At 41.9% G+C, this 20,106-nt stretch overlaps 1 protein-coding gene and 4 long non-coding RNA genes across 6 annotated transcripts in view; all 5 read right to left on the bottom strand.

Annotated features, from left to right (window-relative positions):
* LOC130190775 (LHFPL tetraspan subfamily member 7 protein) overlaps positions 1-19,703 on the bottom strand; it is a 112,260-nt gene extending 92,557 nt beyond the window's left edge. Inside the window, exons 1-2 of one of the 2 annotated variants that reach the window (XM_056410391.1) lie at positions 18,535-19,703; positions 14,096-14,494 (exon numbers count right to left, since the gene is read on the bottom strand). In XM_056410391.1, coding sequence (XP_056266366.1) covers positions 14,204-14,494; positions 18,535-18,891 — 648 coding nt within the window. In that variant the 5' untranslated portion in view covers positions 18,892-19,703 and the 3' untranslated portion in view covers positions 14,096-14,203. Of the gene's footprint in view, positions 1-14,095; positions 14,495-18,534 lie in introns of those variants that run through there. The other variant, XM_056410383.1, reaches the window with a different exon arrangement.
* Positions 704-1,278, bottom strand: LOC130190795 (uncharacterized). Its single transcript, XR_008831038.1, has 2 exons — positions 1,054-1,278; positions 704-975 (listed from the first exon to the last, which is right to left on the bottom strand). It is a non-coding gene; the product is annotated as an uncharacterized LOC130190795 (long non-coding RNA).
* LOC130190788 (uncharacterized) lies at positions 5,793-7,270 on the bottom strand. Its single transcript, XR_008831035.1, has 5 exons — positions 7,077-7,270; positions 6,592-6,699; positions 6,185-6,280; positions 6,028-6,050; positions 5,793-5,841 (listed from the first exon to the last, which is right to left on the bottom strand). It is a non-coding gene; the product is annotated as an uncharacterized LOC130190788 (long non-coding RNA).
* On the bottom strand, positions 9,350-10,396 carry LOC130190801 (uncharacterized). Its single transcript, XR_008831039.1, has 2 exons — positions 10,331-10,396; positions 9,350-9,805 (listed from the first exon to the last, which is right to left on the bottom strand). It is a non-coding gene; the product is annotated as an uncharacterized LOC130190801 (long non-coding RNA).
* On the bottom strand, positions 11,621-12,938 carry LOC130190791 (uncharacterized). Its single transcript, XR_008831037.1, has 3 exons — positions 12,857-12,938; positions 12,319-12,362; positions 11,621-11,750 (listed from the first exon to the last, which is right to left on the bottom strand). It is a non-coding gene; the product is annotated as an uncharacterized LOC130190791 (long non-coding RNA).
* Positions 19,704-20,106: the final 403 nt, after the last annotated feature.

Raw genomic sequence — 20,106 nt, 5'->3', positions numbered from 1 at the left:
GATATTTCTAAAGGTTCTGCAGTGAAATACTGTAATTCTACAGATTTTTCCTATATTATTACAGTCAAACGCCTTCAATAAAGTGATATTTCTAAAGGTTCTGCAGTGAAATACTGTAATTTTACAGATTTTTCCTATATTATTACAATCAAACACCTTCAATAAAGTGATATTTCTAAAGGTTCTGCAGTGAAATACTGTAATTTTACAGATTTTTCCTATATTATTACAATCAAACACCTTCAATAAAGTGATATTTCTAAAGGTTCTGCAGTGAAATACTGTGATTTTACAGATTTTTCCGATATTATTACAATCAAACACCTTCAATAAAGTGATATTTCTAAAGGTTCTGCAGTGAAATACTGTGATTTTACAGATTTTTCCGATATTATTACAATCAAACACCTTCAATAAAGTGATATTTCTAAAGGTTCTGCAGTGAAATACTGTGATTTTACAGATTTTTCCTATATTATTACAATCAAACACCTTCAATAAAATGATATTTATAAAGGTTTTGCAGTGAAATACTGTGATTTTACAGATTTCTCCTGTACTATTACAAGTGTTCAATTATTATGAAATATAAGCTTTTGAGATCACTGTGAAAAATCTAAATACATTGAAACATCTACAAAACATTCAATGTTTCAATTAAAGTAGGGGTTAGAAACTGAATTACATATAAAGTACACACCAATATTGATTTTAAAACATTTTATTTAATGTACATTTTCAAAATCAACCAATTATTCACTATCAGTTGATAAGTGAAAGCAAAACATACCACAAAAGGTCCATAATTGTGGGCGGCTGTAGCTCAGTGGGGTAAGGGGGCCGTCCTGCAACCCCAAGGTTGTCGGTTCGGTCCCCGCTCTCCCCATTAGTTGCAAGTCGAAGTGTCCTTGAGCAAGGCACTGAACCCCCAGTTGCTTCCTGGTCGCATCACTGCAGCCCACTGCTCCTTAATAACTAAGGATGGGTTAAATGCAGAGAACTAATTTCCCCTTGGGGATTAATAAAGTATATTTCTTCTTCATAAATATTTACCAGAAGTGACAGTGCAGATAAAGAACAATCTTCCAAATTTCCAGTAATCAGCCAGATCCTCGGTGCATCTGGGGGGAAAAAGGGAAGGACAAACAAATTCACTGGAAAGTCCTGAGAAAGTTGGCTTTCATTTCTTCCCATTCCTTTAAACAAACTTAAACTAACTATTTTGAAATTGTCTGTACCAATTGACATTCTGTCAATCTGAACAGTCAGCTTTGAGAATGATAGTAATTAAATTATTACCTATGTAAAGCTGCTTAGCATGTCTTCCATCAGAAACATGTGAATCACGAAAAGAAGAAAGACGTGGATTCACAACAATGGGCAACGTTCACAGATGTATCATAGCAAGGTAAACACACTTGTAGCTAAACAAAAAAAGAAGCTAATTGATACATCTAGATCAAACCAACCACCGATAATTATATTGTGACATGTCTGAGGGTCTTTTCCTCAATGCCCTTTAGAAATAAAAAAGGGTAGATGATGATAATGATGACGACATGTCTTTGAAAAGTATGCTAACTCTACGGTGGCCCTGAGAGATCAACACACTGCCACTTAAGAAAACACATGCAAAAAGACAAAACACAGGCAAGTTAAGATTAAACTTTAGCAATTTGACAACACATGTCCAGTATTTAGAAAACATGCCGCAAATACAGAAAACAGAAGTGTTTCCAAAGGACAATGGTGCTGAGCACGGTTTGAACATGTTTGTTGCTGCTAGTTTGAGACTCGTGAAGGTATTGAAGTGACGTCGGCTCCGTATACCAGGCCTCTTCAACTAGCGGCCCGCGGGCCGCATGCGGCCCGTTTGAGGTTGACTGTGGCCCGCAAGACTGCCTGCAAATCACTTTAGCTTGGTAAGAAAAAATAAAACTGACGGACACGCCTCTTTTATACATTGAGACATCTAACCCAGAGCCATTGAGTTTCACTGTTGCCTCAACCAAACCTGTAGGTTGCTTGCCGTAACCCTGGTCTGGCTGACCACTGAAAAACCTACGATAGCTAACACTACCATTAAGCAACAAAATGTCTCTCAAAGCAGGCGCCGGAAAGTTGTCTGTGAAAACCGCCAATTCCAAAGTGAATGGACTGAAAAGTATTTATTTACTTTGCCAGCCGTAATGAGCAACAAACCAATGTGTTTATTGTGCAGCGAATCCATTGCTGTGATGAAAGAATATAATGTGAAGAGGCACTACAAGTCGAATCATGGCTCATTTTGAACAGTTTTCCGAGGGCTCTGATGAACGGAGGAGGAAAGTAAACGGACTGTTAGCATGTTTTCAACGAGGCAGTCTACCCTTAGTCGCTTTTGCACAGAACAAGAGAGAGCCATGATAGCATCTCTGGCGTAGCCTGGATACTAGCCAGGCAGAAGAGCCCTTACCGAGTCGGAGACTGTTAAAGACTGCATGCTTGCAGTTATTGATGAAATGATTGTTGACGAAAAAGTGAAGGCAAGTCCTTCCGTCCATTAAAAAGTGCCTCTCGGACACATCAACTCTCCGCAGACTGGAGCTACTGGCAACGGATGTCGGCGAAAGCTTTGGAAACTTCGAAAAGCCGAGTTTATGTCTATCGCTGTGGATGAATCGACTGACTGTACCGACATGGCACAGCTGTGCATATATGTGAGGTTTTATGATGGAGTGGTTCGGGAGGAACTACTGGGGCTCGTTCCACTGGAGGACACACTACAGGTGAAGTGATTTTTCAAAGATTGTCACGTTTTTAATGAGCATGAACTGGATTTACAAAAAGTCTGCTTGTTGGTTACGGATGGAGCTCCTGCTATGACCGGTAGAGTGAAAGGGCTGGTGGCCAGGTTGGCAGCGAGTCCCGCATATGCAGTTTACACTGCATCATTCATCAGGCTGTACTGTGCGCAAAGCTCAGCGGCGATCTGAAGAACAACATGGACACTGTTATGAACATTGTGAATTTCATCCGCTCAACCTCCAGCCTTCAACATCGCCTCTTCCGTATGTTGCTTGCTGACTCATCTGCAGAGCACACCGACTTGCTGGTTCATAGTGATGTCAGGTGGCTCAGCAAAGGAAAGGTTTTGAACGTTTCTGTGAACTCCGCCAGGAGATTGTGTCTTCCTTCCATGCGTGTAAACACAAACGGGCAGCACACTTGGAGCGCATGTTGGATGAACAGTTTATGGCAGAAGTCCACTTTCTTTGTGACATTTTGGACACTTGAACACTTTGAATCTGGAAGTTCAGGGGCGGAAAGTCTATCGCTGATTTGGTTGGCGGCCTGCGCCTTCCAAACAAAGTTAACGATTTTCACGTCAGACCTAATGTCAGGAAGGTTGCTGCACTTCTCACAACTCTGTGCATTCATGAGTGCAGCACCTGGGGCAACGTAACGCCCGTCATGACAGTCTTTATGAGAAATCTGACTGATAACTTCACTGAGAGATTCCAAGGCTTCAGTATTCCTATTGAGGTACTGCAGTTTGCTCGTGACCCATTCTCCATCAAACCTGAGGCAGACTTCTGTGTAAAAGCAAAGAGATAATGTCTTGCATTGATGAGAGCCTTCTTCAGATGGAAATGGTTGATGTCCAGTCCTCATTTGCTTTAAAGCAGCACTTGCTGTCTGAGGTGCAGTGAATTTTTGGTGTAACCATGTTAGCCAATACCAGTACCCAACAATCAGGAAAGTGGCGATGCTAATACTAACAATGTTTGGATCCACCTACATGTGAGTCTAGCTTTTCTCACATGAATGCAATCAAAACAAGGGCACGTTGCTCCATGACCAATGAAAAGCTACACGAGTGTCTCAGGGTTGCCCTTACTACTTATGAGCCAAACTATGTTGAAATTGCCAAATCAAGGCAATGCAATTTTTCTCACTGAGTCAAACAGGCTCAAAACCACATAGGTCTGATAATTAAGGTAGTTGTGTAGTAGTAAAATACCCTGACTGAAGCATGTGATGCTATCAAACTGAAAATGCACAGAATACAAATCTGTTTTATGGTTCAGCAGGCTCCCTTTGGTTTGTCTGGAGTTTTAGTTTTTACCTTTAACAAATATGGACATGAACCTGCTATAGGCACCTTATTATTGGCTTGTTTGTGATAATATCATGAGTCGCCCCATTTTTTGTTTATCTGGTGTATGCTGTTTTACCAGAATTATCTGGCTATTTGTGTTTATGGATATGAACCTGCAAAGCACCTTATTTCTGCTTGGAAATGTTGTTGAAGGCTTATTTACTATTATTGTGATGGATACTGTTTCAAGATGTTCAGTTTACATTCTGCATTTTGGGATATGGACCTGCTGTAACTACCTAATTTCTGCTTGGAATTGTTTTTGATAGTTTCCTGAACAGGCTCATTTATTGTTAATCTGATATCTGAATACTATTATACTATTTTCAAATTGTTTTCTACATTTGTGGATATGGACATGTCAGAAAAACAATGTCATTTTTTGTTTATGTTTTTTATGTAACTTTTGCACTTCTGTATCAAAGCTTGATAGCCTTCCTGTGTTTTGGAATGGAATTACAGTCTGTAACTGATTATATAAAGTGGAAGAAAAGAGATGCGTGTGTGACTGTTTACCTGTGGAAATATACATTACTGTTTTTCATTTTTAGCCATTATTTGATCAATATTCTGTGCGGCCCTCACACCCCCCGTGATTTTCTTATTCGGCCCACTTGCTACTGAAGTTGAATAGCCCTGCCGTATACCATCTGTTTATGTTGGGAACTGACTTTTGCTGCTGCTTTACTCTACACGTAAAGTGACCGCTGCACGCAACTCATAGGACTTTGCAGAGCGAAAAGCAGAATTCAATCTCATATGACCTCATCTTCAAAATTGAAAAGAACTGTAGCTTGCATAATAACCATATAAGCAATAACTTTATGGTGGTGATAGTAGTACGAGGTATGTTCATTTCAGGTAAGGTAATAGTGGTCTGTTTGGGGATTTTTCAAGGAAAGAAGTCTCATGGGAATGCTTGGCTTACTGTAGACTATACGTCTGTATATTTTTTTTGTCTAATAATGCCTACATGAATATGATGCAGGCTACAGGCTGTCTGTCCACACTGTTAAACCGGATAGTACAGTTTAAAATCTGTCAAATCTCCTCAGAAATAATCAGAATGACTGATATAATTCAGCTTTCCGCTCTGCAAGGTCCTGCGAGGTGCATGCAGCTCACTTTCCGTGAGTAGAGCAGTAGCATATTGTAGGTCCACAACGTAAACAGATGATACAATACCCGATTTCAATAACTTCATGAGTAACAAACCATAGCAACAGCAAGCCTGTCCAAGCTGTGTTCATCACGATTTAGTGTCCTCTTGAAACACTTTTTCTTAATTTGCAGCGCTTTTCTGTACCGTGTTGTGTCGTCTGAATTTGCAGCGCTTTTTCTAAATGCTGCACATGTGCTGTCAATTTGATGAAGTTGTTTTCTTAATTTGCTTGTGTTTTGTCTATTAGCATGTTTTATTAAGTTGCAGTGCCCTGACCTCTCAGGGCCACCGCACAACTCAAAAGAAGGCAAGGAAAAGCTCCTCAGTTTTTATGGCCAGTGGAAGAACTGTCTTAAAAAGTGCTTTGCTCAGATCATTAAAGTACTTGAGAAATCATATCTAATATTAATCACAATGTAAGGTTTTGCAATAGTGGTTCAAATGGACTAATATCTTTTATATATGCTGCAGTGGATACTTACACGGTGATGGACTTTGGGTGTTTCCCCCCGTCAATGTTGTTCCAATCCTTATTGAGCTGAAAAATATAAGAAAGTTTCGTGTAATTAGCTATTATCAGTGTTGAAAAGGGTAATGTGAAAATGAATCAGAAAAAAACTGCCACCACATATTTCGTGCATGCAGAAAGTATTCAGACTTTTCACTTTTTTCCCATTTTGTTATGTTGCAACCTTATGATAGAATCATTTGAATTAATTTTTACCTCATCAATCTACACTCAATACCCTGTAATAAAAAAGAGAAAACTGGATTATCACATTGACATACGTATTCAGACCCTTTACTTGGTACTTAGTTAGTGCACCTTTGGCACGGTTAAAGCCTCGTCTCTTCGATAAAACGCGACAAGCTTTACACACCTGGATTTGGGGATGTTCTGCCATTCTTTTCTGCAGATCCTCACACGCTCTGTCAGGTTGGATGGGGACCGTTGGTAAACAGACATTTTCAGATCACTAAAAACAAATCACAAACCTATAAGTGACCATGGAAGGTGAACTCAATTTTAAGAATCATATCACCAGCATCACCAAGGTGCCTTTTTCCAACTCAGAAACATTTACAAAAATTAGAGGCTTTATTTCCCAGTCTGACTTAGAGTAACTCATGCATGCATTTGTTTTGAGCAGGCTTCTTAAATGAACACAACACATTTTTACAGTATGTATGTGTGTATTGTTTCTGTTTAAATGCACATGTTTGCTGTTTTATATTGTTTTTTGTAAGAACAAATCCTATCTCTCTTATGTCTTGTCTGTTTGCTTACCTGTCCCTGAGTGGAATTATGTGCCCCACCATCCAGTGGTATCTTGTCACTCCTGGTTCTTCAGCCTTCTCATGATCTTGCAGGCCATGCACTGCTCAGGGTCCAGTGCTGTGTGCAGTACGGTTCGAAAAAGTGAAGAATACTGTCAATTATATCCATGTCACCCACCTAAACCACATTCAAGTATGTTTTTCTGGTTGTGAGACAGAATCATGCCAACAAGCTAACGTTACCTGAAGCTAGTTTACTTAACTAGCTAACCAAACTCTTTGTAACAGTCCGTTTATCCACCTATAGCATTATTTAATCCATTATGAACTGTATTAAACACACTAATTAACTGATTTTAATGTAATAACATTACTTTTAAACATATAAAATGATTAATTTGTTTCCATATGTCTAAATGAAATATGTTTAAACTATGCTAAACAGAAAATTACATTAGGTTGTTTCAGAAAGTAACAGTGAAAATGTTTTCTTACCTGATATCTTCAATAATTTTGCAGGATATCAATTCACGTAACTTTGCTGGTCACCACATCCCGTATGATCCTTCCTCTGTGTCCCAGTCTTTCTTTCTCCGTTGACATCCCACAAGTTAAAATCGCAGGCATATGTAAAATACTTCAGGTAATAATGCAGGTAGGTCAACAGCAGACACTAGCAGACCTGCCGAGTAGCGCCTGCCCCGCTGCGGCTTCCCGCTTGAACAGACGTAATTTCAAATCCGAGGCGCGGACATTTCTCATTGGCCAGTTCTCTGAGTGACAGGCAGATTATCCAATCATGTTCAAAGCAACGTGGGAGACAGCCAATAGCAATGGTTTTAGCGTGGTAACATAACAAATATAGAAAAAGATGACTTGTTTTGAAAGAAACTAAAGAAATGTCTGTATTTAGTTGTATTTATAGGCTGGTATATTCAATTAACTCTTTCCATTGCAGTGTATGAATACAAATGAAATACTATATGGTAAAGTTGTAATAATACCTATAGGTTAACACAAACACACATAGACACATGGTAGGCTATATATATATATATTTCCACACTTAGTATGTTTTAAGGCCGGCTGAGAGGCCGGGCGACGGTTGGTCATTCAATTCCTTTGTAGTATACTTACTAGTCTACAGTCAACAGAACTCCAACACATTGATCCATATGAAGCGTTTCCTCTACATTGAGTCTACTCAGAAGTGGTAGATTATTATTTGTATTATTACTATTATTTCCCCGGTTAGCCTCAACACAAGAACACACAAGTAGAGGCCCAGTGTTTAGTGGTTCTTTAATTAAAGAAAATGAAGCACCCAAATATTTTTTAAAAGTTTTAGTGCCATTCCCTGCACAATAACCCAAATGAGGACTGATGACGGCAATTGAGATGGAACAATCAACAATAATCACTGCATATATTGCTTATCGCTGGATTGATATCATGGTGACATTCTATTTACATTCAGATGGCCCATAGTATGACCCTCTTGCATTTTAACAAATCCCTGACCTTTCCTTTAGAACCACCAAAATGCCAACTGTGCAAACATGACAATGTCATTTCCCCCGAACTGTGTTGCAGTGTTATGCGGCAGGTTGGTTTAGAGTTCAGCCTTTGCCCACAGCAACACTCATTTGCCAACATGGCCATTATCCCATACAGGTTGCAACATGTTTTCAAACTTTTAACCGCATGTAGCAAGTCAATCCATTTCTTCTTGTCTTTATTCTTCTGCATAGCTCAAATCCAGCAGATCCAAGGTGTTGGCCAAAGTAGTTAGGCCATTAGCCATCCTTTATATGGGACAATGTACATTTTAATTGTTCAACTGCTCACTGTAGACAGTGAATGTCTTTAAAGTATGTTAGTTGTCTATGGAAGCAAGGTAGATTCAACAGTAATTGTGCAGTTTGATAATGCACTACAGCATCATCTCCAGGCTAAATTGGCTGAGTATAACCGGGATCTCTGCCAATTTGCGTCAAAACGATGAAAAGGCTGATTTAACCCGTAAATACCATACATTTTGGAGGCACATTCAAGACTACTTGAGCTCTGCGTCCAGGCTGAAAAGGTTGAATTAAAGGCAGCCAACAACGCTGTTTCTCGGATAAAGAAACTGCTGTCCTCAATTCCCCCGGCTAAATGCAGTCTTTGGCTGAATTCGCATGCCCAAGACAGCATGCACTGCAGCAACACAAGGCCTACTTTCTTAGGGCTAAACTCCCCTCTTTCACCGTTGTGTGGATGCCCAAGACGGCATGCACTATAGCGGCCTCAATCACATGGGCAAAGGTTACTGTCTTTTGCCAGCTAAAGGACACCCAAAGTAGCAAGCAACTATGGCAGAATCGGGCCTCCGTCGTTAGGGCAAACCCAGTTAATTTAACCGGCCTGGAAGTGTCCATGTGGGCATAAATCTCTATAATACAGGCCAAACTCACCCTCTATTTTTTACTTGCACAACTTGGAATGTGGAAATCAAATGTTTTTAATAGCATTGTCATTTTCAATATTTTGAACAGTAAAGGCCTATTCCAGTTCAATGTAACACAATTAATATCACAGATAGCAAACTGACTCCCTCGGATGCGTCATAGGCTCCAGATCAGTGGCTAGATGTACAGCCGTATGCACCCATATTCATTCCATTTGGATCCTTCCATAAAGCAGCTCATTTGGCCCGGATCAATTACTTTACATACCGACATATATTTAATATGCATCAATGGGGAAAAAAGAAATGCAATCGGAAATAATATCAAAAAGTTTATTAAAAGGACATCAAATTATTTCTTGTACATGTATGAATCATATTTATTTATAATTAGTTCGAGACAATATATACACACATACATATAGAGTAAAAACTATAGCTCACATTAGAACACAAGAGCTACAACTAATACAACCATAAATACCGACCACCTAACCCAAATACCACAATTCTCCCAGAGAATAGGTCGCAGTGGCCTCAAGTGAATGGTGGAACTTCCAACTGAGAACTGGTGTGTGTGTATATATATATAAAAATATAAATATATATAAAAATATAAATATATATTTTTAATTCTGTTCAGTGTGGGGGATGTCGACAGTAGCACGCCTCCTGGAGCTACCCCGGTTTGCTGCCAGGTTGAACCACCTAATGGCATGCTTTAGAATCTGTTCATCAGTGGATGCATGTGTGGCATGATTCTTTCTGACGGCATCTGTAATCACACAAGCAGATACAAAATCTCATGAATCCTCAGTGCAACATAGAGCAGAAATGCAGTCTAAAATCTAGTAGCTGTCTGGCACTTAAGGTGTGCTATGCTATATTTAGAGCCAATATATCATATAACTATTATGTAAAGATATAACATTTACCCAAGTAGAGAATAAAGTTGCAATTCAAACATTTTATTTAGCACCGTTAAAAAGATCTGGGAAAGATGGTTGTTTGAACACTACTCAAGACCTCTGGGTGAATCCAAATTGTTTTCATTAAATATGAGTTAGGAGCAAAGTCTTAGATGTCATTTGACTGAATATTTTTCCATTCATTCGGGGATGTTCCACGTTTGGCATCATGTCAGGAAATCGAAAATGGATCGAAAAAGTACGATTAATATTTGATACTTTACAGAATGTTTGAAAAAACATTTCCATCAAACATGGTATTGTCTAGTGTTAATTACATACAATAGATTTTAATCAGCTTTGCGTGAGATTCTTAAAACAAAAAAACTCACCACTCATTAGAATGTTGACGGGATCTTTGAGCCGTTGCTCAAAAAGGTCCACTTCCTCCATTGTGGTACGGAAACGGAACCGGGTCTCTCACCTCTGTAATTGTCTCCAGCATGCCTAGGATTTGACCTGGAACACCTATATAAAACCATTCGAAAACAGTTAAAAAATGTAACGATTAAGAGATTTTACATAAAATATGGAAATATCAAGTTTTATACAATTTCATTAATGCAATCATAATAATCATATTCACTTGGATTCAATGTGACAGTGTGTATTGCATGTCTTGTATCCAATTAACAATTGTTAACATTTAAAAAATTAAATGATTAAAAGGTTCAATTTGAATCCCATAGCCGTTTGAGGTGTTGCTCACCACAGCAGGCAATGGTGTCTGAACCACGGTGGGCGTGTCCCTGGCGTGTTCGCTGTCCTGCTGGTGATGGAGTACATGGAATAGTTAGGAGGAGGCAATGATTGGAGGGACAACTGTCCCGCTAGTGGTTGGACCCCTGTTTTGTGGGGAATTTTCAATTTCACTGTCTCCATCCGACTCTCCATAGAAATGGCTAGAAAGTGATAGACAAAAACTAATTGGTCCTACTATGAAAAAGAATGACAGGCGCTTTATTTTATTAAGGTAAAAGTGTTCTAAAGAATAAAATGTATACATATTTACTCACACCGGCATTGGCTTCCTCTTTTAAATTGCCTCCTCTTCTGACTGGAGATCTGATGTGCATAAGACATATATTTCCACCAAGTAATTATCTAAAAATTAAGTCACATAAACAATGAAAAAGTACAGAATTATAAACAGAACAATGTGATTAAAATGTTGTTTCCCCCAACATATATAACAAAGTGATTTTTTATATCCGTTTAAAACGGCCAATTAATACAATATTAATATAATACCGCATGATCCAATTACTCTGACGTCACGTGTCTGCCAGTCTGGTCCAGGTTGTTCGCTTCTGACAGCCTTGTCCACCCTTTATCCTCGGATAATTGCCAAAGCGGTAGCAGTAGGGCCACAAAGCTGGTATAGCTTTGGCACTACTACTGGTTTGTTAGATCACAATTAATTATGAAGTGGAACATCCTTAATTACAGAGGAAAGAAACAAACAGTGTCACTTGTCACAGAAATATAACCTTCTGTTCCAAGAACTTTGAAAAATAATATTTTGCAACTATTAAAGTTCTTTATAACCAGGAGTATGAAAATTTGTGTTTGAAAACACGAGGTATACCGTAAAAAAGAGATTATATACACATTGAAGAGAAGAAACTTTACTGAACAGTCAAAGTTGTATTCAGTTTCCCATCAATCACAGTGATGTAGTCAAAACATCTTGACGGACCCTCCGTCTAATGGTGGCGCTGGAGACAGGCCCATTCTTTCTGTTCATTTTATCTAAAACAAACCAAAATACAAACAATGTTTGAAATGCATCTTTTCTTTCAGGAAATATACAATATCTATTTGTTCTCAATTGTATTAATTTGTAGTGCTTATATAGCATGTCAAGTCATTTTTATAAAAACACTGTCACGGATGCGTGGTGTGGAGGACCCGCGCAGCAGAGTTTCACGAAAACTGAGTTTATTCTCAGTACAGGAACACGGACAACACCACACGGGAACGAAAAAAGACGATCTGACACCAGACAAACAGAAGGACACAGATTAAATACACAGGGGAACGAGACACAGGTGGAAACAATCAGGGCGTGTCTGGAAACAATCAGGAAAGAAACAGACAAGCACAGGGAGGGAAGAGCAGGAAAACAGGAAACGAGACAGGGACTTCAACATAAAACAGGAAACACACAGAGCCTAACAAACACTACGCTATTAAGATAGTATTTTAATGAATTAATACAAATCTGGTCATTATAAAGTTAAACAGGTTATACGGTTCCCTCTCAAATGTGTCTTTAAGTTGCTGTGAAAACATTTCCTTCCAAAGAATGTGTGCTTACCTGAATTGTAGAGATGGCGATCAAGTGTTGTCACTTCTGTACAACTGTGAGGATGACATTGCAAATTCTAAGTTACGTGTTGAGAACTCAATACATGCAGAATTAAATTAAAACAGGTCTGTGCTGGCGCTATGGCTGCTCGCGAGCTAAGCGCTCGTTATTAGCTCGCGGGCTGGCGGGTTAGCTCGCTCAGCTTCCATCGCGCACCCTTGGGTTGGAGCTTAAGTAACCTAACCACTGACAATTCAGCGCTAGCTGCAGAAGATAGCTCCATGAGAACCACACCTGGTAGTTAGCTGGACCAGCCCTGGCAGAGGGGACGTGCAGTAGCAACATCAGCTTATACACCATCACCAACTGTGTGTGATTAAATACGATTTTTTCTTTTAAAACCGGGATGTTACGGTAATAACTTATTTACGTTGAAGTCTAACAATACCTCAAACTTCACAAAGCAATGTTAGCGGCAGCCAAAAGAAGAGGAACTCTTAAGAAAACGAGCCATAATTCGACAGTAGCAACACAATTCAACACTTACCTAACTCGTACTTCTGGCGCAAAGAGCTGCAGTTTTGAAAATACCAGTTTGAAAAGTCGAAGGGCAACAACTTGGAGCATCCCGCTGTCTGATGGTGCGCGGATCTGGCATGACCAAACCGAGTGCGACAGGAGGCGGATAGGATCAACTGCTATCTGGGATGCTCTCCGCTCGTGGTGGTCATTGCCATTGTGACGGTCTTATTTCTAGTTGACACTAAATCCTATATGGCAAGTTTCTGCTGCACTGCTCTCTTGAGGTTGAAACTTTCAAGCATGTTACATGCATTTAGCTGGCGCTTTATCCAAAAGCGACTTACAGTTAAGTTAGATGTCTCGCTCCGGGACACCGACACTGGACAAATACTTATAATGCTCCTATAAAGAACAAGTATCAAAACCTATTATTTCTTCTACTTTGTACTCTTCAAAAATGCAATATGTTTAATGTAATGACAAAAGTTAGCTACATTTAGATTCGGATTTACAGAGTTTGAATGTAAAAGTACACATTAATATAAATATAATATGATCTACCTTAAAATTACAAAGAAAATCGTTAAATTGTTAGTATGGACATAAACCTTCATATAACATTTAATTACAGGTAATAATTGTTGTTTTACATGAATTTGTATGTCATTTAAGAAAACGGTAAAAGACTGTATTAATAATACAGTCATTTTCTTCTAAAAATGGGAAAAAAATGTTATTTTGTATTATGAGCATAAAACTTAAATTAACAGTTGGGTTGTTAATTTAAAGATAATGTCTGTAATTTCACAGAGCTTTGTATGTAATTTAAAAAGAAAGAAAAATACTGTAAATATTTAGAGTTATTTACCGTAAAATTAGGATCTTTTTTTACAGTGTACAACGTCTCTTTTGCTCACACTCAGGTGGGTGGGTGTGCATCTGTGTGTGTCTGTGTGTGTGTGTGCATGCCTGCGTGTGTAGGTGCATCCAGTCACTCTTGTGTTGTCTTATCATACATGAGTGTGGTGAATGTGTCTCCGTGTAAAGCCCTGCACACGAAGCTCTAAACAGAATGAGGTCAGCGGGAAAAAGCAGCCAGACGAGTCCGCCTTTTGTCTCTCGTGCAAACCGGGCAGTGGACTCCCCCACGGGTCGGTGGGGGTTGGTGGGAGGCAGCAGGAATACAACATGCGCATTAGACCTCATAACATCATTTATAACAGGCAGACACACTTCCACACAAATGGCTTTCACCGCAGAGGTTCCACCATTAGCATTAATGTGAGAGGCTGCGAGAGAGGGGGAGAGAGAGAGAGAGAGAGAGGAGCTTCACTTCTGTATGGTAAATATAAAGGAGCGACTCCAGCCTGCATCAGGAATGGAGTGGTGGCTTCCTGTTCACTGGAGGCTTCACGGCCCCTCTGCCAATCCGTTGAGCCGACGAATTTGTCAGCAAGGGGCAAGGAATGTGTGTGTGTGTGTGTGTGTGTGTGTGTGCCAGTTTAGAGCACAGACCCTTCCGTTCTCTCTCATGTTGTCCAGGGGGTCGGGGGCCAGACGTGTCCATCCTTCTGTTATTAGGCACACTGGCGAGGGTCCGTCTGAACCGGCTGCCCACCAACTGCACACCAGCGAGTTCTGCTTGGGAGGCCACATGTCCGATCTGATTATGGAGAAATAGCAGCACAGTCACTCTTTTCAGGGTTTCTGTAAACAACCTCACTCTTCTCGGCGCGGCCCATTTAAGTGTGGGGCTCCAGCACATTATTCTTTTCTTTCTTAATAACTCGGACGCTTTCTTTTTTTTAGGTTCTCGTTAAAATAGTTCCCGTCGATGTTCTAATCGACTTATCTCTGCAACGCTGAGACTGTTAGACTGTGAGCCGATTTTGAGATGACGAATGTTGCCGTCAGGAAAATCTGAGCAAAATGTCTTGTTTATCTCTCCCTTTGGTTACAAATTCAATGCGAAGCCTTCAAAATATCGAAATTTATGTTATTGACTTTCTTGAATACTGTTGGATGACTTCAAAAGGCTAAGAGGACTTCAAACTAGACTATTTTAAGGGGCTGTGTGATGAGAGGTCTGATAAACTCACTTCTTTCTATCCACACACGCCCGATTCTTTTTTTCTTCTTCATCTCCAGTCCACACCGACACTGAATGGATCAGATTCCATTCAGCTCTCATACTACTTTCTCTTTTTTCACATACAGTATGCAATACTACTCCCCAAGACCTGTAAACACACTTTGAAGTGTAAAATCGGTGGAGTTCTCCTTTAAGGGACTCTACAGAAATGATTGGGGTGGTGAGGTTGAGGTATGTTTCATTTTGTAAAAAAAAAAAAAGAATAACCCCCACCTCTCGGGTTATTACTGTTTTTTTTTAACCTTCCTCTTGACTTAGAAGGAAAAAGAAACTGCAACACTTTTGCCACACAATATCCAAATGATAGAACAGTGTGTTAATCATGTTCCTCAATATGAATGCAGCACCAATGTCCACATAAATAATAACCCATGTTGACATGTTGAAGCTCTTCTCCACGCGGCACATTGCACCTTTATGAGCCACGGTGCAAGAGGAAGCCGTCTGATGGAACTATGAACTCTGTTGCCAAGGAAGGCTGACATGTATTTATACTTAGGAGGAGAATAGAAAAGGAAGCACCCTCCCCTGCTGTACCGACAAAGTCTCCATCTACCTATCTCAGAAAGAAAAGATGCCATGTGTCCCGCCCCTAACAAGATGTCAATCAATTATAGTCTGTGATGAACACCCACTAAGTCCAGGAAAAATCGAATCAGCCAGATTGAACTTCAATAGCATCAATGAAAGGTGACTTAAGAAAGTAGGACTGCACAACAGGGCCATGGTAGGAGGCAGGAGGCAGGTCGCAGGAGGCAGGTCGCAGGAGGCAGGTCGCAGGAGGCAGGTCGCAGGAGGCAGGAAGCAGGTGGCAGGAGGCAGGAAGCATCGCGAAAGAGACCAGACCAATGAGGCCAGGCCCTTGAGGCAGGAGGCTCAAAGAAAGAGGCCGGGCCATTGGGAAGGAGGCCAGGCCCAGGCCAGGGGCTGGATGCAGGAAGCAGGGGCAAGGAGGCAGGGGGCAGAACCCAGAAGCCAGGACCGGCTTCAGGCACAGCCAGGTCCAGTTGAATATAGTTACTTAATATATACTGCACTACCTGTAGTATATGTATCTATCTCAGGGGAGTGTAAAAGTGACACATTGGCATTTGCCGATGCTTTAAAATCATCTTTACTATTTACAGCAAAGTTACATAAATCTTTTAAGTGAATTAACATCCAGTTTCCTGTTGAAACTATTGACGTTAATAAAGGAGCTGAGCGGCAGCAAGACAAAAGAAGGGATTTCCATGAAATGAGTTATCCATCTACTTCAACCTAGTTGTGGCTCACTGGGTGTTGAAATGACATTTAGAGCTTCTAGCAGGGTTTAGGCACCAGTAGGTGCTCGTCATAGGTAGCCGGCAGTTAGGCCCGGTGAAATTAGGCTTCTTAGCGCAGGCAGGACAGCGCGGACCGATTGTTTTGTCTCGTGTGTCAGAGGATTTCCTCTTCCTTATATTTTCCCTTCCTCTAAAAAGCTGTGCTGAAGCTGAACGGGCGCTGTCATGATCAACACTTTTATAGATCTTGGATTATGCCGAGAACTACGGTGGCCGATGCGAAAACGCAACTGGCTCCTCTTTAGAGCAGCGTTTGGTTTGTCCGTTATGGGCCACCGTACAAACATGGCGGCCGGCCGTATGAAGATAAATGGGGCTTATTCTAGGGTAACTAAAGACACTGACCATATTTGCAGGTGATGATTTTCTTAATAAAATTACCTTTGGTAATAATCGCCCCCCCCCCCTTCACACCTATCAGGAAAACATAAGGAAATCAATGTATTCAGTACTTCCCTTTTTAATGCAGAAACTAATTTATTAAAAGTGAAACTGCAATTAAAATTCCTTTGTGTAATGTATACTGTATTCAGATTGATAAAGGAATTCAGTAGATTGGCCACATTGTAACCGATTCCCTGCGTGAGTGTGTGGGGGGGCTGGCAACGACTGAGACAACACAGGCTCCTGACGCCAGCAGCACTGAACCGCAGCGGGGTCCAAGCGAAATCTTTTTTTCACAGTGAAAGAGCCCAGAGAAACGAATGACAGCTCAAGTAGGCCATCCTTTCAAGGGGCTTCTTCCTCTTCCTCTTCCTCTTCCTCTTCCTCCAGCCTCTATCCTGTCCCCATCCTCCTCGGGTTCCCTCCCACAGCATCTGCAAGCCTCATCTTGTCTTCCCACAGTGAGCCAAGAGGATACACTCTCACTCTGACGGAGGCCACTGAGCTCAATGCACAGGTACAAACACACAATGTGACACATGGCATGTGTGTATGTGCGTGTGTCTGTGTGTCTTTGTGTGTGTGTGTGTGTGTGTGTGTGTGCGCGCGCGTGTGTGTGCGTGTTGAGGGGTGTGTTGAGGTGTGTTTGTCTGTGTGTGTGCGTGCGTGTGAGTACGTGTGTGTAGCCCATGCGCTGTGCAGGTTTGTGTCTCTGCATACAAATGTTGTTGTCGACAAGTCGGTAAAAATGAAGGCCGTCAGCACATCGACGCGCGCACATCAGCGAGGAGTGGCGGAGTAATAAAGTGGCTCTGATGAAAGCGTAATGGCCCCTTCACCTGTATTAAAGAGCTGCGGGAGCCGGATCGCGCGCTTGGGTTCACCGCCAGCAATAAGGCGCGTTGCTTACGAACAAACTGAGGAGGGGGAGGGGGGGGGGGAGCTCATAACCAGAGCCAATAACTGACTCCCAGACCGACCGCTAACTGGCAAAAAAAAAAGGAGTGCCGAGTCTGCCGACTTTAGCCATGCACGCGAGGCTGGAACACTTGAGCCCGGCGGAGGACGCGCGTGTCGTTAATGACACACAACCTGCTCCGTGTTGGCTCGCTCGCGCTACAATCACACGAGCGCTTTATGAATGTATCTCTTTCAAATGCTAATTCCCCTTTATGCATAAATCATAACTTAGAGGTGGCTGGTGTCGTCGGTGTTTTTAGTGTGGATGTAATGATCACACAGCTCGCACGAACAGTCTCCTCGAACTTATTTTTACTCTAACAAGCTGAGAAACTCCCGCAGCATCAACCCGCAGCATCCAGACCCTGCGCACACGGATCCACGTGATGGGACCGGATCTTCACAACACACTCTCATTAGTGGCTGGGTAGAAATGCGTGTGTGTGTGTGCGTGTGCGGGGGGGGGGGGGGCGGGGGCGGTTGTGTGGCACACAGTTTCGTCGTGAGGGGTCAGTGAACAACGACACTGAGATGAACACTTCCCAAAACATCTGGAAAACCTGATGACCCACTGATGATGCGCGGGGCAACAGCTGGCGGAGTAAACGTTTAGACCTGTTTGAAGTTGAACTTGTGCGCAAACATCAACAGGTTTGATTTGATGTCTCACTCTTTAATCGGGTGTCATTGTTTTTTGGGGGCAGTAATGAGACTTGAATCCAATTATGAAAGTTTGGTGATTTGCTCAGATCGGATCAGCTTGGCTCCCAAAAGGGTGTTGCCCTGCTTCCCAACTTGTGTGCCCCCCCCCCCACCCCACGTGAAACCCCACACGCTCTCACGCGCTCTGTCCACATGCGATGGGCGTGCATGGTCACCTACCTGCCAGGAGCTGGAGGGGATCTCTGCGAATTTGCCCAATCCTCCGAAGGTGTAGCAGCGGTACATGTGATCCAGAGACTCCGAGCAGTGCCACAGCAAGCCGAAGCTCACGGAGTCCTTGTTGTTGTGCTGGTGCTGGTGGTGTTGGTTGTTCCTCAGCTGGTCCTTAACAATCCAGGCCGGGGATATGAAACTGAAACTGCACACGGCAACCAGAGCGGAGGAGAGGAGCACCCAGAAGCAGCCCACGCAGCTGAACATGGTGGCAGCTTGGGGCAGAAAGCCCGGAGACAGACCCAGATCGATCCCGAACCCGGCTTCTTCTTCTTTCTTCTCCCGGCTCAGGAGCGAATGCATTTGGAGCTCACGCCTTCAATAGCAGGACTTCAGCCCCCTGACTAGGACTACATCAGCAAAGAGATCACTGGACATCCGCAGCGGTGTGTCTGTGCGTGTGTGCGTCTCCGGAACATCTGTTCTGGACAGACAACCCGCTGAGGAAACGTCCAGAACACGTCAGCAGGAGGAGTGGTGGCGATACAATAATAACACAATAAAAATGTAATTAAATTAAAGTCATCCGCGTCTCCACTCAGCTTGGATGGGGAAAACAAGACCAAGCCTGGCGCACACGCGCGAGATCACACCCAAAACTGGATGCGCAGTGGTCATGCCAGTGCAGGTGGAGGAGCGGCTGGATGAAAGCCCACAGACCGGGCACGTGCAGGAGCCGTCGGTCTCCTCCGTGCGAGTGCTACTTGTCCTGCTCCACCTCAAGACAGACAACAGCGCACTTTGCGTTTGAGAAAGAGTGCGTCTGGATCACGTCAAGCTCGCGCTGGTTAAAAGGACTACCTCCGGGTGGGACTTTCAAAGTAAAACTCCGAGAGCAGACTTTGAGGCAGAGCTCTATCACAGAGCCCTCAAAGCAAAACAAGGACGACATTTATATATTTACTATTAAGAGGCCACTGCACCGGTGTTTACAAATATATGTTAGTTAACTCACGATGACGAGGAGGATTCTTTGTCTTATGTTGCTTTTTAAAAGCCTCACAAAATACTTCTGGGGATTTCATCAAACTGCGCTACATTGTTTTTACTGTGGACTTTATTGTGTCCCCATGTCATGGAGCACTTGGACTAAACTCATCTCCCCGTCTGAGATAATAAAGTTGATCAGAATTTGAAAAGTTAGGTCATGCCTATAGGTTTGATCTATTATCAGTTGTGTATCTTGTGAGTCCTCCAACTTCTTGGAACTGCAACACCAAATTGCTGGATACCCCTTTAAAACAATTCTTATCATTATCATGTCTTATTCTCAACATATTATGGAGCTAAACAATAGACTCCGTCCTCGATCAACAGTGACAACAACAACAAGTAAAAGTGGATATAAACACACTTGCAACATAACAACCTAAGGGTTTTTTTGGTGTGTTTTTTGCTGAATTTGGGGAACGCAGCAGTCCATGTTGACGGTAAGGTTCACTCTGGTTGATAACGTTGATTGGCAGAAAATGTTTTCGATTCAGGACCTGTGGCAGGAGAGCCGTTAAGAACGAAATG

Source organism: Pseudoliparis swirei, chromosome 3 (genome assembly GCF_029220125.1).
Source record: "Pseudoliparis swirei isolate HS2019 ecotype Mariana Trench chromosome 3, NWPU_hadal_v1, whole genome shotgun sequence".
Lineage (NCBI taxonomy): Eukaryota > Metazoa > Chordata > Actinopteri > Perciformes > Liparidae > Pseudoliparis > Pseudoliparis swirei.
The sequence above is the reverse complement of the archived record's forward strand: the minus strand, read 5'-3'. Positions and strand labels throughout refer to the sequence as shown.